We start from the raw sequence: 15696 nt of genomic DNA on the forward strand, positions 1-15696 counted from the left end.
CATAGTAATACTACTGAAATTTTCTTACCAGATTAGTCAATGTGTTTTGTTTTTTGGGTTTTGTTTTTTTTTGAAAATTCTTAAAACCTTAAGATAATTAAGTAGCAAAATCTTGATTTCTTTTAATTTTCTGAGTTTAAAAAAATTTTTTTTCAGAGTAATATGTATTCACAATATTTCAAACAAGGTAGAAATATGTAGACTAACATGTACATTTAAATTTTTACAGAATATTCAGAAAGCTTTCATGCTATTTCTTTATGTATTAATCCAAAAGGATTATCAGATATTTTGCTGTATTAAAGTTGTGTCTGTCAGAAATCTCAGTTCTTTCTTTTATATAATAATGGTATTTCATTATGTGGTCTCAAAAGTCCTTCCCAGATCTAAAACTATGCAATTTAAAAATTATAGTTAGCACATAAAATACCTGGAGTATGAACTGGAGTTTGGATATTTCATTATTGAAATGAGATTTGACCTATCTTTAAAAAATGAATTACAAGGTTAATGGTTGCGTATGGGAGTTAACAAGACCAGAACTTGAAGAAGGATCCAGTTAACCATCGAATTAAAAGTGCATTGTTTCATCCTGTGTTTGGAGAGTTGCAGAGCAAAAGCAATAAATCTTCCTGGAGATTTTTCTTTATCATTTCCTTAACCCATCTTAGGGTTTCTATATTAGCAAGAACCCTCTGCCTATTTTGTGTACTAAGATTTGCTTGTTACTTTTTAAAATTCTGTATGCCCTGAGCTGAATTTTAAGATTTTTCTTAACAGTGAAGCCACATTTTTAACCCGAGCTTGTCCAAGACTTTTATCACAACTTGTTAGGAACATGCTAAAGAACTGGTAAAGATGGGTCATGCACCTGGTGAGTAATGAGATGGACTGAATTAAAACACATGGAATTACCTGCATCTGTAATGTGTTTTCTTTTGGGGTTCTTGCAGCCTCCAGTAAATGTGGTTCAGTGTAGACATTAGAATGCTGTAATGAGAGGACCTCAGGTCTAAGAATTAGTAGACATAGGCTTTGCCGCTGCTTGAATCTGTGATCTTGGGAAAGTTATATGTGCCCTCTGAGGCTGCTTCCTTATCTGAAAAGTGGAGAGTTGTCCTAGGTAATGTAAAATTGCTCCCCACATACTCTGATTATCGATTTCAGTCATTTGTTGCTAATTGTCTTTATGGTGAGGTATCACATCCCAGTACCAAAAATAGATCCCATTTATAGTGCACTGGGATAGCTGCAGTAGGTATGGAGAGAAGCAGGTGGGTTTGAGAGATGGTGGGGTGTGCAAATTTTTTAAATTGTTTGAGGGGCAGCAGAAGAGGAGGTGTCAGGGATGGTGTCCAGGTAACCAGGTGCGATCACTGAGAGAAGAAACACTGCAGGAATGAAGAGAACCATCTGCCCCTTACACACCTGGAAGTCATCCCCATGGTGCCTCATCAAAGTCACCTTGACCCAGGGCGGCTCTCCTACTCAGATGCCTGAGAACCGACGGAGGCTTGCTGAGGGCCCTTCCACGTGGAATCTTACCTGCACTGTGGCCTGCCACTCCAGGCTGTTTTTTCCTACCTTAGGTTTAAACGTGAATGTATTTCCTGGAGTGGGCTTTTAAGGGGCAACCTACTGCCAGTCTTAGGCCTGTTTTATCATCCCTCTATTTCAGTAATAACTACCTGGGGAGAAAACTTTGCCTTTACTATCTAAGCTGGCTTACTGATATGAAAACTCGAGGACAGCTAAGAGAGGAGTGTGCACTGTGGCAATCTGTGGAGTTTCACTGGATTCTAGAGCTTTTGTGGCATTTGTAAAGAACTGCCTGCCTCACTGTGTTCCGTCCATTCGAACCCCTTTCAGGTTTAAGAGTCGTATGTCATGGCTTCCTGTGAACAGCTAGAAAGAAGCATGTTTAATGCAGCTTTTCAGGGAGCCAGTCCTCGACACGAAAGACTCAATTGAAAAGTCCTTTGCAATTTGGGCATTTGAAGGGTTAAACAGATTTTTAATCAAATAAACCAAAAGCTTTCTACCCTTCTCCTCTCCTCCGTTCAAAAGGCAGTCGTGCAGTTCTGGATAAGTAATCAAAAGGGGTTTGTCAATTGCTTGGATAGTTTAATGGGAAGGGATTGACATTAAATCTGCCCTGTTTACCATCAGTCTTGATAATTCGTAAAAGAGTAGAGAGGACACTAATGACATTCACAGATGAACGAACTGAGCGGTCCCATCAGGAAGGAACGAAAAATTAACTTTAAGGGTCCTGGAGAGCTTGGAAATGGGCAGGAAGTAGCCAAGTGAAAATCAGCTTGGAAAGTGTATGTAATCCACCTGGGAAAACAGAAGTACGAGCTGTACGTGGCTGATAGTCAAGAGGAGAAATCAGACTGTTGGGAACAGTGCATTAGGAAGCACAGACGTTACAAACGGCCTCCGAGTCTTTACATAATGATCACCCGGAAGGTCTGGGTATTGCTGGGTTCGGGGGCGCTCTTTCTCCAACGCGAAACCTTCCACTGATGCCGGATATCCTCAGAGGAACACAGGGTGCCCTAGATGAGTACAGCGTTTCATTATAGTGCTACTTCTTCCAGGCCCAGGGTTTAGTCTGCCCGGTGGGTTTAAGCATGGAAGCAGCTGCTTGTCTGGGACACCTAGACTCGTCCCTCCAGCAGGTTACTGTGTTGTGACTCAGCCCACCTCCCCTCCCTGACTACCCAGCTGCTTCACAACTAGCCGTGAAACCAAAGGAAGGAAACCCACAAAGCCTAAGATTTGGTACATCTTCCGTGTATAGTAAGTAATCTACCTGATTCCCTAAGGAAAAAAATTCCAAGCGCGGTGTCTGATTTTTAAAATGGATCAGTCCCTTCCTTTCTGGGGAAGTTGCGTATCTCCTACTTCTCATATGGAGACCCGGGACTGTTGTCAGGGCGTCGTGTGGTTAGAATAGTGCCATTGGTCTTTTATTTGTAAGAGTGTGTGTGAGAGAGTTTGCCACGTTCAGTATTGTGTACTCAGTCATTTATACCCAACATGTATTGTGTGACAGTCAACAATAAACTAATTGCCAAAAGGAAACTCCCACTCTAAGGCTGGAATCACTGCAGCATCCAACACAAAGTGTACAGTGAGGGTGGAGGACCACCAAGGCCCTGTAAGAGTGTCCTCAGGCTTCTGTTACACAGTAACTGATGACTTCCCGAACAAAAGGGCTAGGTCAGCAAAATGACAGGCACAGTGACGAGAGGGAACAGCAGGGGTGAGCTGAGTATTAAAACAGACCATCACCAAGATGTGACCGTTTCAGAAGACATCCATGAAACATATTCACAAAAATAAGTATCGCACATCCGAGAGATCCATGGCTATCCCTGCCCTCCAGGGGTAATCAAAAGAGGAAACTTACGGCAAAAGGTATATAATTATCTAATCAGAGTAATTCTGTACATAATCATGCTTAACAAATATTCAGCTGTGTAATCAGAAATGGGATACGTCTCTATAAAGTATTTCAGAGGTGCTACATGGTTTAACTGGAATGCCCAAAATCTGTTTACTCAAATATTAAAGCACCATATTCTTCTAAGCACAATCCTATGCTGCGATTCTAGTCTCTTATTTTTTTCAGTCTGTGCTATTCAGATCATTGGTTAAAGAATATTGTTTTGTTATGACACTATAGTAGCCATTCTCCTATGTTACAGCTTGGGCAGACAGGCCTCTCCCGTTTACTGAAAGACATCTTAGTAATAAATGGCCAGGTCCCAGGCCGCCTGCACTCTTGCAGAGCAGCACAGATGTCTGCGTGTGGCAAGACGCGCAGGACTCTATTCACTTAATGTTTTTAAACTTAAAACGAGGAAAAGTCATTTCACGGAGCCAGAGACAACTCAGTGAGAACTTTCACTCCACCTGAAGCCAGGAATAACTGCAGTTGAAGGGTGGTTTGAGAAACCTGAGGCGGTGAAATCACAGACTCTAAGGTGTGCATTGTCAGAGCGCCTTAATGAATGGCACACATTCGCAGGCATAGACGTTTGCCTTTTTTCTCTCACTGCCTGTAGAGTTGGGTCTCTTAAGTTTACATATATGCAGGAGTTATTTTTGTGACTATCTGATTGCTTTAGAAACTTTAAAGCATTATCAGCAAGAGAATTGTTTCACTTACTGTATACTTAGTTACATTTAAGACAGGCATTATATTCCTTTTTTATAGGCTCTGTCCTCTCTGCTTCTGTCTTAGCATGTGACCTCCAAGTTGAAGCCATGTTTACGCCGACACATGTAGACATCCGGAAGTGAACTGAAAGTAATGCGACTGAATTACTTACATTTGGTTATACGTGGTTAATTACCGATGGTTATGTGTTAGGGTTACGTGTACTAGAAAATCTTAAATCAGTTTGGTTTATCATGTTGAAATTTGGGTTATAATCACTTTAACAGTCTAATTCAAATGAGGATTTGACTGTCAACCTCATCCTATTAAATGAGTCACAATCTGGAATAAGAGTCAACACTGCTGTGGTTTCCTGTATCACTTACCTGAAAAATACATGCTCGAGAATATGTAATAGGAAATTGTACTCTTCTCTTGTTAAATGTCTGTAATTTTGTTTAAACCAAGTATGTGTTTATTCTGCTTGCTGACTCCCAGCACAAAACATGAGGTGAAGTATCAGCACACTGATTACCACCCACTGTGGTTGGCCTGGCCCGCCTGTCCTGACCATTCCCTCGGTCCTGTCCCATCCCTGGAATTCACCATCACTTGCCCTTAGACTTCGTTTGAAAAATCTCACCCTTTGCTTTAAATTAAAGAAATGAGCAGGAAAAAAAAAAAAAAAGAAAACAAAAAGGAAAGAAACAACAGAAGAATTTAAGTCATCTTCCTGTCTGGTGAGTTTCCATTATTTTTGTCAACTTTATGAATTTCATTCCTGTTAGATTTATATAAGCCAATTATTAATTTATAATATTTTGTCTTTAGGGAATTGCTCTGATTTTTCAAATTCTGGTAAGTATGTTTTTTTCCTACAGCTTAACTTTACTTCTTTTAGGTGAAAACTTCTCTTTCTGACCTGATCCTTTTTTGTCTTTCAGGTTTCTGGTACCTTTGTATTTCTCCCAGATTCTTGCAGAGGTGGAACTTCAAGGCAGAAGCTCCCTTAGTTTGCTTCACAGCATCACGATTGGGGATTTCATCAAGTGCCTGACTGTGCTCCATGTCTCACTGTTCTAAGAGCTTTCTCTGACACTAAGGTCAGTCGTTGTCCGTCCTCCAGAAGGCTGACGTTTGTCAGACAACTTTGAAGCCAACCAGATATAACAAAAACCAGAGCCAATATTGGACAAAGACAGAGAGAACTACTGTTGTGGTACAGAGATCTTGAAGTGTGTAAGTGCATGTGTTCGTTCTCACTTTTAATCTGTGTGTCTTATTGGGTGTGGTCTATTTAATAAGGTGTTTTGACTAATTAGCTGAATTATTGCTCCTTGAAAACAATTTTACTTATGAAAAGGATATTAAAATAATATGATGTTCTAATGCTTATTATCTGTTTATTCAACATTCTGGAGGTCTTAGTATATGCCATTTACGATGTGCTTGGTGCTGCTGGATATTATGACCTGAATTAGGCTCATTTAATATATATTTCTACTTTTGTCACTTCCTAGACAATAAAATACTTTAGAACACTTTGACTCCAAATTCTTCTCCAATGTTTTGGGTTATTTTTGTCATTTGCTTTATTTACGTATTTTTTCAAGAATGCATTTCTTTATACATGCCAATATATACAGGTATGTGCTATTTTTTCACTCTCTTCAACAAGTTTTGTTTTTTTAAGCTTTTTTTTTTTTTTTTTTTTGGATGGGGGAAGTAATTAGGCTTATTTATTTAAAAAAAATTTTTTTTAACAGAGCTACTAGGGGCTGAACCCAGGACCTCACGCATGCTAAGCACACACTCTACCACTGAGCTATACCCTCCCCACTCCCATCATATGCTTTAGTTCTACCAACATTTAAAACCCTCTGAGACACTACTGTTTTTTGCAGTCAGTATTTATTCAGAATTCCCAGTGGTACCTTTGTTGCTATTCATCCCTTTCTGTATTTCCTCCGTTTTTTCCTGCTGGTACTCGTTTTCCTTCAAATTGAAAAATTCACTTTAGTATTTCTCATAGTCAGGTCTGAGGGTGACACATTCTCCAAGGTCTAGAAATGTCTTCAATGCATCCTCCTTTTTGAAGGATATTTATTACTGTTTCTTAAATTCGTAACTTTCTGTTTGTGCTTTAACGATGTCGTTTCATTGTTTTGTCACTTTTGTGGCTTCTGCTGAAGTACCACCCTTACAGCTGTTGTTCCCTCTTGAGGTGACAATCTCTTTCTTCTGGCTGCTTTCATGATTTTCATTTCGCATTTTTGCTTCCGGCAGTTCAATTATTCACATTCAGGAGCATAATTTTCTTTGTATTTATTCTGCTTGGGGTTCATAGAACTTCTTAAATCTGTGACTCAAACTTTCATCAGTTTTAGAAAATTTTCAGCCTTTGTCTCTCCAAATATAGTTTCTGTCCCATTCTCTCTTTTCTCTCTTTCAGAGAGACTCCAAGTATACAGCTAAACCTTGGAGATAATGAGGGTTCAGTTCCAGACCACTGCAATAAATTGAATAACTCAATAAAGCAATTCACATAATTAAAAAAATTTTTGTGTCAGAAAGCCCATTGTACATACCTTAATTTAAAAATGCTTTATTGCTAAAAAACAAAAAAATGCTAACAGTCACCTAAGCCTTCAGCGGGTTGTAATCTTTTTGCTGGTGGAGGGTCTTGCCTGGATGTTAATGGCTGCTGACTGATCAGGTGGTGGTTGCTGAAGGTTGGGGTGACTGTGGCAGTTTCTTAAAATAAGACAATAGTGTTCATAGCACCCCAGAACAAATACAAAGGTCACTCATCACAGGTCACCGTAACAAATATAATGATAATGAATAAAGTTTGAAATATTTCGAGAGTTACCAAAATGTGACACAGAGACACAAAGTGAACAAATGATGTTGGAAAAACGGTGCCAAAAATCTTGCTTGAATCAGGGTTGCCACAGACCTTCAACTTACCAAAAAAAAAAAAAAAAAAAGCATTACCTGCTAAGTATAGTAAAGTGAAGCGTAATAAAATAAGACATGCCTGCACATATTTTTGAGCTTGTCTTTTAAACTTCTATCTATACTTTCCATCCTTTTCTATCTGTGCTTCAGTCTGAATAGTGTGTGGTGACACGTTCTGTAAACCTCTGGTCATCTATGCTCAATTTGCTCTTAATCCCATGTATTAAGTTCCTTTGAAAAAAATTTTTTTAATTAAAAAATTTTTTTAGTTTAATTTAATTTAATTTTAATCATATATGAAGTTCTTAATTTCAATTATTCTACTTTTTAGTCTGGAAACTCCAGATTTTTATTATTATTAGACTGTGGGTCTCTGTTGACAGTCTCCATCATGTCACCTATTTTCTTGAATGTCTTCACCCTGTTCTTTTAAAGTCTTTGCCTCCTAACTCAATATCTGCATCACTTATTTTTCTCTTGTTTCTGTCTCCTGATACGCCTGGGAATTTTACTGAATTCTGGACGTTGTATATAAAAACTCACAGAGGCTCTGGAAGATGTTTTCTTCCCGCAGAAAGAATTTACTTTGCTTTTGGCAGGCAGTGAGGCAAGAGGCAGATCATTTTAACCCAGTTAGGGATTGAGCTGATTGAATGCTGAGTGTCAGTCTTTTAAAAAGCCTCGTCCATTCCTGCTTCACCATTATTTTTACAGTGTAACCCTTCAAGGGTCCCAGTGAAAAGCCTGGGGTGTTTACTGGGCCTTTTCTCTTTGGCATGCCCTGAACTCCAATTTCTGTCTTCCCAGCCCCATGAAACTGCCAGAAACCCTGTTCTACTTCTTAGCTGCCACTTCCTGCTTGATGTGTCAGTATTTCATCCTGAAATGGGCAGATGCTTCATGAGGAAAAGTGATGCTGAAATTCACATTTGCCTTTTGTCTGGACTCTCAGCCACTTAAGTGCTGGGGTAGCTCTCTGATGACTTCAACAGATTTAAGCTAAAATTTCTCCATCTTTTTTAGTTGTCCTTGGCAGGAGAATTGTCCTGATAGAAACTAATCAGTCATAGCCAGAAGCCAGGAATTTAATTTTTACAAGTTATTTCCAGCAAATCATGGTAGCCGTATAGATTTCTCTGACCAGAGATACTTCTGGTTTTGACATCGGAATCCTTCTTACTAATGCCACAATTGTGATCTAATGCAGTTTCCTCAATTATAGGACATTTGAGTCTGAAATAGCAGAGAGAAATACACACTCGTCTCTAGCTGGTAATTTGGGGAGTGCTCTGTTCTCATCAACCACACATCCATAACTCATCGCAAAGTTGAGTGCTCCAGGGTCTTCTGTATCTTCTTACGTAACACCTACTGCATTATATTGTAACCATTTATTTATGTGTTCTCCTCTGCTAGACTGGGAACTCAAACTCTTGTGTTTACCTTCACATTTTCAGTGTCTACCACAGTGTCTGACATTTAGCAGATATTCAGCAAATTCTTTTAGAATAAAGGGTTCTTCTGGGTAGGGTTATTTATATAGATGGATAATATCCATTAAATTCTCATCAGTAGTAGTTTGAATTCAAGAAGATTTTTTCCCTCTGACTTTGCTTCACATGTTGGATGAGTCTGTGGATTCCCATGAATTGAAAACATTGAGGGGAATTTTCAGGTTCCCTGGGTATTGAGACAGTGGGAAAGACTAATGACAGGAGACTGGTAACATGGATCATTTTAAATGGCTGCTAGGAGCTTTGTGGTCATACTTGCCAGCATCCCAGAAAAAAAAAAATTGAGTTCAGAGTTGAATAAAATGTACAATCAAGCAAATAAGGAATGCCGTGCTCTCCTGGAGTCATGATCCGTCTAGTCCAGTGCTCTGAATCAGGCTCCAACAAACTTCCGACCATACCCATGCTTCCTCCACTTTTTACTGGCTTAAGGCTTGCATGGGAACACAGGTTTTCTCTGAATTGGGTATAATTTTTTTTTGCTATATTACCAAAAGTTAAAATCACAGTAATATTAGATAAAGCTGTCGTCAAATTATTCTGTGCAGGATAAATACCTGACAGACATAGTTTGCTTTCATTCCAGATGACTGGTATCTGAAGTCTACTCAATGTATAGTGAATTTATTTCTCTATTTGAAATGCAAGTTTGACTGACTTACATTAAGGATTTAGTTTACTGACAGATGTCTTACTCTCTTTCAGGCTCTGATCTTCACCCTTAGCATCTGGTATTTCTAATAACTTGAACCAATGGAGATGCTAGTAACAGTTGCACGGACTTCCTTTTACCGAATTTTATATGCTCCAGAAGCATACCATCCCACGTTAAAAAGCTGGAAGTCCAAAGAATTCTTACCTTTATTCCCTAACATGCCTAACTCCTGCATACTACTGGTCACATGCTGAAGTCAAAGCCCAATGAAATGTCTTCTACAGACTTTACTTACTCCCATTTTTATAAATAAAAAATATCCTTTGAAATTCCAGCTTCTTTTAATGACAGATAGTTTGATCATCCATCAGTGATAATGACGAAATCTGGACAATCTGAATGTTTTGGAGAATACCCAGAAGCTGGAAGAAACTGAATAAATCTAACCTTGAGAGACAATGGGAGATACTTGTTTATGGATTTTTGCCTGAAGGCATTCTCCAGTCTTGCCTCAAGAACACAAACTGAAGGTGCTGAAAGACGGAGTTGGAGGCCAACGGAACAACCAGAAAATCAGAGGAGAAAATCTAGTTTAAAAAAAATGACTGTACATAAGAAGAAATAGGAAAATATCATACTTACTCAAGGGGAAAAAAAGTCAGTAGAAATAGACCCAAAGATGATCCAGATGTCGCAACTAGCAGACAGTGATTTTAAAGGCACTGTTACAAATATGCTCAAGGTCTTGAAGATATACACACAATGAATTCACATGGGGAATTTCATCTAAGAAATAGAAACTATATATTTAAAAAAGATCAAATGGCAATTCTAAAGCTGAAAAGTATGAATAAATGGAATGGAAAATTTACTGGTTGGGCTTAACAGCAGATTGGAGACAACAGAAGAAAGAAGGAGTCAATGAACTAGAAGACCATTAGATGTTATCCAGTCTAAAGAACAGAAGGAAAAAAATTAGAGAAAACACCTGTCTTGGAGGAAAGCAGGAAATACAAGGGAAGAATTCAAGTGAATGCTCAGTACTAATAAATTGTAGCAATTAATTCTGCAAAGAAAAAAATAATAAAACCTATATTTTGAATGTCTAATTCTTGTAACGTTTCTTCCAATGGTGAAAGGGAATGTACCTGATTTGAAAGCAGTGTGTTTTTGTTGGCTTATGTAAGGTCATTTCTCTCATGTGGCCATAACTTTCTTAGCTTTCTGTCCTCTTCCCCCCTCCCCCCATTCCCTCCAGTGCAAATGGCCCTTGCCTTCTGCGTGCTGTACTCAGGAGCTGGTTACTATGAAATGGGAGACGACTTCCGGCAGTGGACTAAGGCAAAGGAAGCAGGAGGATTAGGTCGTCATATACAATCACGTTCTTGAGTGGTTTGCCTTTTGATGCGTTCTCCTGCTGTATTTCACTTTAATTTCTGAGATCTTGATATTTCAAACCATAGTGAATCATTCAGTTATTTTTAAGCACCAGTCTTTCTTAAGCATCTGTGAATTCAAAATACCAAGTGGTATTTCAAAATCAGTGAATTTTAGTTATTGATCCCTCTAGACACAACTCTGTTTCTTTTGGTTTACACTTTGTAGGTGTTTCACCAAAACCAACAGTACCTTCAGCAGCGGCCCCCTTCCCGTGGTCTCAGTGGTAGCACCTTATCCTCCGGATGGTTTGGAAATGAAGCCCCTCAGTCACATGACGATGCCTGTGTGTCTGGCTTCCACCGTCCCCGACGGTGGTCAGTCACCTGAGGAGAACATCAAAGATGACGTGGTGCCGAGACCTGCTCAGCATATTTGCTGTCAAGCCAGTAGAAGGGAGATGAATTCTGATTGTGTGGAAGATACAGCAGAGTTCAACAGAGGTACAGCAAGACATTATATATCTTAAGTTACTAGATAGTCTTCAGTTAACTAAGAACTATATAAGGAAAGAAGATGCTTTCGGAATGTTTTCTCTGTGATCAACACATGTATTCCTTAGATACTGGGCGAGGGGTATTGGATACTTAAAAAAAAAGTTGACTAGATAAACAATTCTTTGAAATTTTATTATTCACATCCTTCATCTCAGGCTATTAATCCCAATGCATTTTGGAAAATAAGTCCAAACAGGCTTTGCTTTCAGTTGTACCTGAACAGCAGACTTGCTGGAAGGCGCATTTTGTGATCCTGGGGTTTGTTTTTTTTTTTGTTTTGTTTTGTTTTTTCATTTGGGTTGATTCTGGAATTGTAGCCTTTCTTTAAGGTGGTGATTTGGGGACTTTTAAGGGTTTGCTTTAATCTTCAGATGAATAAATGTTTATGAGAGCTCAACTTTATTTTAAACCTACTACCTCCCGCAAATTCAAACGAAACATAACTAGGCTCTAATTTTGCTCATTATTCTTTCTTTACTGCTCGAGCTAATGTTTTTAGACTACTTTCAAAAAAAAAAAATCAGCCTTTATCATTTCATAATGCTTCCAAACTTCTGTTTTTCAGGAGATAGCTGTGTCCATTCAGAAACAGAGAACAAAATTTTAAGTTGGGATCCTCCTATTTTGCCAGCTGTTTCAGAGGACTGTGCTGAAAAGACGTGTTCTCCTCCTGGCCTTCCTGCAGCCAGCCCGTCAGGGGTCCTTCAACAACCCCGGGAAACCTGAGGATGAGGAAGTGACTAGCCATGTTCCCACTTCAAGCCAGTATCTGCACAAAACAGGCCTGGGGATGGACTGTGTGAAGGACATTAATTCAAATCAGAGAAAATTGCTATTTATTTTTTGTAGTGGTAATGTCATATGAATGTATCTTAAAATGTGTGCCCTTTGATACTATTTATGCCTTAAAAGTTTCCCTCCCTACTCCTTCCTCCCCCTCAGTAGTAAACAACCTGGCTTTGCAGAGTTTTCAGTCATCTGAGAGCAGTGGGATCATTCCATGTTGTCCAAGAGCCTCAGTGACAGTCAGAGCTCCTCCTGCAAGGACCCCATCTATTGGCTGATTCAGCCCAGAGGGAATTAATTGCACAGGCCATTGGAAGTTTTCTGATGGAAACCTGTCTATCAATATCGTGTTATCAGACTTCCTGAGAACATTTGAAGTCAACTGCAGTTGTAGCTTTGTGTTTATAATAGCAGATATCTTGTGAATTTTATGAGTGCCTTGCACAAAGGTGATAGTTGACCTGTTGACTGTCTGCACATGGACACATGTTACGTCTGATTTTCTAGGCACTAGTCACGGTGTCCCGGACATGGTTGAGGTTGATGTCTGATTGGGTTATTGCAGAAGGCAGAATGGGAGCCAAGGCCAGGGAGAAAAAGAATGCCTTCAAGTCCTACTAAAATTTAAAAATTAGGTTTTAAAATAGGCACCATGGGGCTCTTTTTGACTGTTTCTAAGAGTAGGAGGAAAATCAGACTTTAAAGTGGTGACTAGAAGAGAAAGATCCATGTTTTAAGGAGAAAGGGGAGGGTTCCAGGGGGACTGTCTTGGCGGAACCTCTCCCATTAGTATAGGACGTGCTCGTGGTGCCACATCCCCAGAAAATCATCATTTTCTAGCTTCCAGCACAGGCAGTGCCTGGAAGATGCAAGTGTCAGAAAAGAATCGGGAGGTTTGAAATGTCCTGGCTTTTTTTCAGAATGTCATCATTGCAGCAGGCACCTACAGCTTTGATTAGCAGAGCTCCTAAGTCACAGTTACTGCCACCTCTGAGTGACAAGGACATTTGCAGCTACCCTTGGAAGGCTCTCTTCTCCACATCTAAAACAAAACAACGTAACACTCTCAGTGTATTGAATAACGAGTCAAGTTTTATGGATCACTGCTTTTTTTTTGGATTGTGCATCCCTTTGGGAAAGAAACAGAAAACAGTTCTTGTGGTGTAGAGTGAAGCAGTTCCAGTGTAAATGAAAACATTTTTAGTTTCCCAACAATGGCAGTGAAATAGGCTAGAAAACTATGTTAATCGACTGTCTGTATAAATGCATCAGTATTTCCTTACACATGTCTATATATCTTAGTACAACTGTTAGTGGGAGGTGCTGTGTTTTAAGCTGGGTCTCTATGCAAGGCTGACTTCCAGTAGAAGGTAGTGAATACAGTTTCATAGCTGGGTATCAGGGATGCTGCAGAGACAAGTTCTCCATTCCAGACGTGCATGCCTCTAGTTACTGGATTGATTCTTCATGTGGCTTAGATGCAGTTAGCTTTGGAGAGGGGTAGCTTTATCCCTTAATTCAGTGGCTGGCAAAGCACCAAGTTGTAGTACACAGAATATGGAAACATACCTTGTATCTGCCAGTCAAGCTACAGAGATGCAGTCATTAAGGGAGTTGTAGGAAACTGGGGAGTAAATATCTGTAGGCAGTCATTTTGATTCAGGAAACAGAGGTGTATTAGCATGTGAGCCTTAGGTCATAAACTGCTTTTAAAGATTGAGTTTAAATATGGGATTTGTCCACTAGGAAGAGAAAATGACTTTACCTTTAGGGCAATCTCATTGTGGACTGCTTTATTTATATTATTAGTAACGCTGTTTTAAGTGTTATCCTTTTTATTGTATTTTATTTATAAAAAAATGCCTTTATATATTGAGATATATAAATATAAATATATATATATATATATAAATTTTCTCCATATTTAGGAGTTATGAGTGCTCTGTAACCACGGTTGTTCTGAACTTTTATGCCCTGCACAATCACTACAAAGCGTCCTACCTACTGTCACTTGCCAGGAAGTTAGAGGACAGTACAGTGTGGGAGGTGTCACTAACGTCGTGGGGTCACTGCTGTGTACCAGGCGCCATGCTCAGTGCTCATTACTGCTATCTCAAATCTTACTGTTCAGACAGATCTACAAAGTAGGTGATAAAGTCCCCAGGTCACACAGAGAGCCTGAATTTGAACTTAGCTGGAGCCATAATCTGAGTTCCTTCCATTTTTCCAGACTGCTTTCCAAAAGCACTCAGGTTGACTCTTCTGATGGAACCCGGTCCAGTTCTGTAAGCCCTGGTCCTTCCCCGCCATGGGATTCCTCTGATGCTCAGACTCCACAGCCAGAGAAGCTGCCCTCTGTCCTCTGTGGGCAGAACACAGGCTGTGCTTGGTACCTGGTCTTCCTGGGGCCCTCGTTTCTCACCCCTCACCCCCTGGGAACTTGACCTCTCAGCTTAGTGACCCTGTGATCGGTCAGGCTCTTCATGCTCCTCATCTCTGAACTCTCTGTGAGTCTCTGTTTTAGCAGGAAACTTCCCCGACTCCTGCCATGTCATTCCACTCTTTTATTTCCCTTTCGTCATGCACTGATCGTCTGGGGACAGGTGCTGTGTAGGATGTAAGTGAAATGGCAATGTTTTAAGCCTTTTGAAGTGGTCTTTTGAAAAAAGCATTTCTTCCTGGATTTTGTGGTTGTTGACTGAGTCTGCAAAGACGAATACATCCTTAGCAGTCTGAGAGTGACGCAAATCTCATTCCAGCTACCGTACTGCCAAGAAGTTAATTTTGTAACTGAATTTACCTGTGTCGCTCTCTTTTAAAGCGAATGACTTTAAGATGCATGTTTTTTGTATCATATTGAAAAGTATGTTTTATTTTCCTTAAAGTTGTAATATTATGTTTGAAATTGTACATATTTGAAATGATGTAGCTCTGACAGGTTTTACTTGGTTGGTGTGATTTCATATTAAAAGAGAACGCTGCTTTCATGGAGAGGTGCACATGAAGATGAGGACCCTTTAATACTCCCTGTTTCTGCAAAACTGCCTATAGCTTGTGATTGGGGCGGGTGTATGACTTACTCTGAAATTCTTTGGACCCCTGTCCTCCCCTGAACATCCTCTCTGCACAGCCAAGACCCAAGTGAGTTAATCCCTTCGTTTCTAACTGCAGAGATTCAGGCCCTGAAGGCAGAGGATCTAGGACAAGTGTTTTATGGGAAGGCTGGGGACATACCTACACCCAGAAGTTCAGTATTTCTACGGAAGGAAGCAAGGAGAGGGGGGAGGGAGGATGGGAAGAGGGATCCCTTCTCAGACCTTGTCTGTTTTTACTGTTAACCTAGAGCCATGTCCATGTGGACCCTGGGGTAGAAATTTAGCCTCAAGAAGCAGCTTTGCTTTACTGCTCTAAAAGAAATCAACGTCTGGGCCACTTTGACCAGAAAGCCAACAGGGACCTTTGCCTGGGGTGGGGCTTTCTTGTATTCCTCAGATTTCTGTGAGCCTCCCCTGAACCTCAGCCCCAGTCCTGAGAGCTCTGAGGGAACTTGAAACCCCTCTTCTAATAAAGTCTGGATCTGTGAGAACCGAAGACGAACTTAGTTTCCGTCCGTTTTCCGTCCCCTCCCAGGCGCCACTTTCCTCATTCCTGGCAAGAGCATCCCTTGGCTCTTGC

General features: G+C 40.0%; 1 protein-coding gene across 1 annotated transcript in view; it reads left to right on the forward strand.

Moving 5' to 3' along the window:
* The window catches only part of CDON (cell adhesion associated, oncogene regulated), an 87565-nt gene extending 71951 nt beyond the window's left edge, over positions 1-15614 (forward strand). The window contains 2 exon segments of the mRNA XM_032472719.1: positions 10907-11181; positions 11801-15614. Of these exon segments, the coding sequence (XP_032328610.1) occupies positions 10907-11181; positions 11801-11961 (436 nt within the window). The 3' untranslated portion in view covers positions 11962-15614.
* Positions 15615-15696: the final 82 nt, after the last annotated feature.

Source organism: Camelus ferus, chromosome 33, assembly GCF_009834535.1.
Source record: "Camelus ferus isolate YT-003-E chromosome 33, BCGSAC_Cfer_1.0, whole genome shotgun sequence".
In the NCBI taxonomy this organism is placed as follows: domain Eukaryota; kingdom Metazoa; phylum Chordata; class Mammalia; order Artiodactyla; family Camelidae; genus Camelus; species Camelus ferus.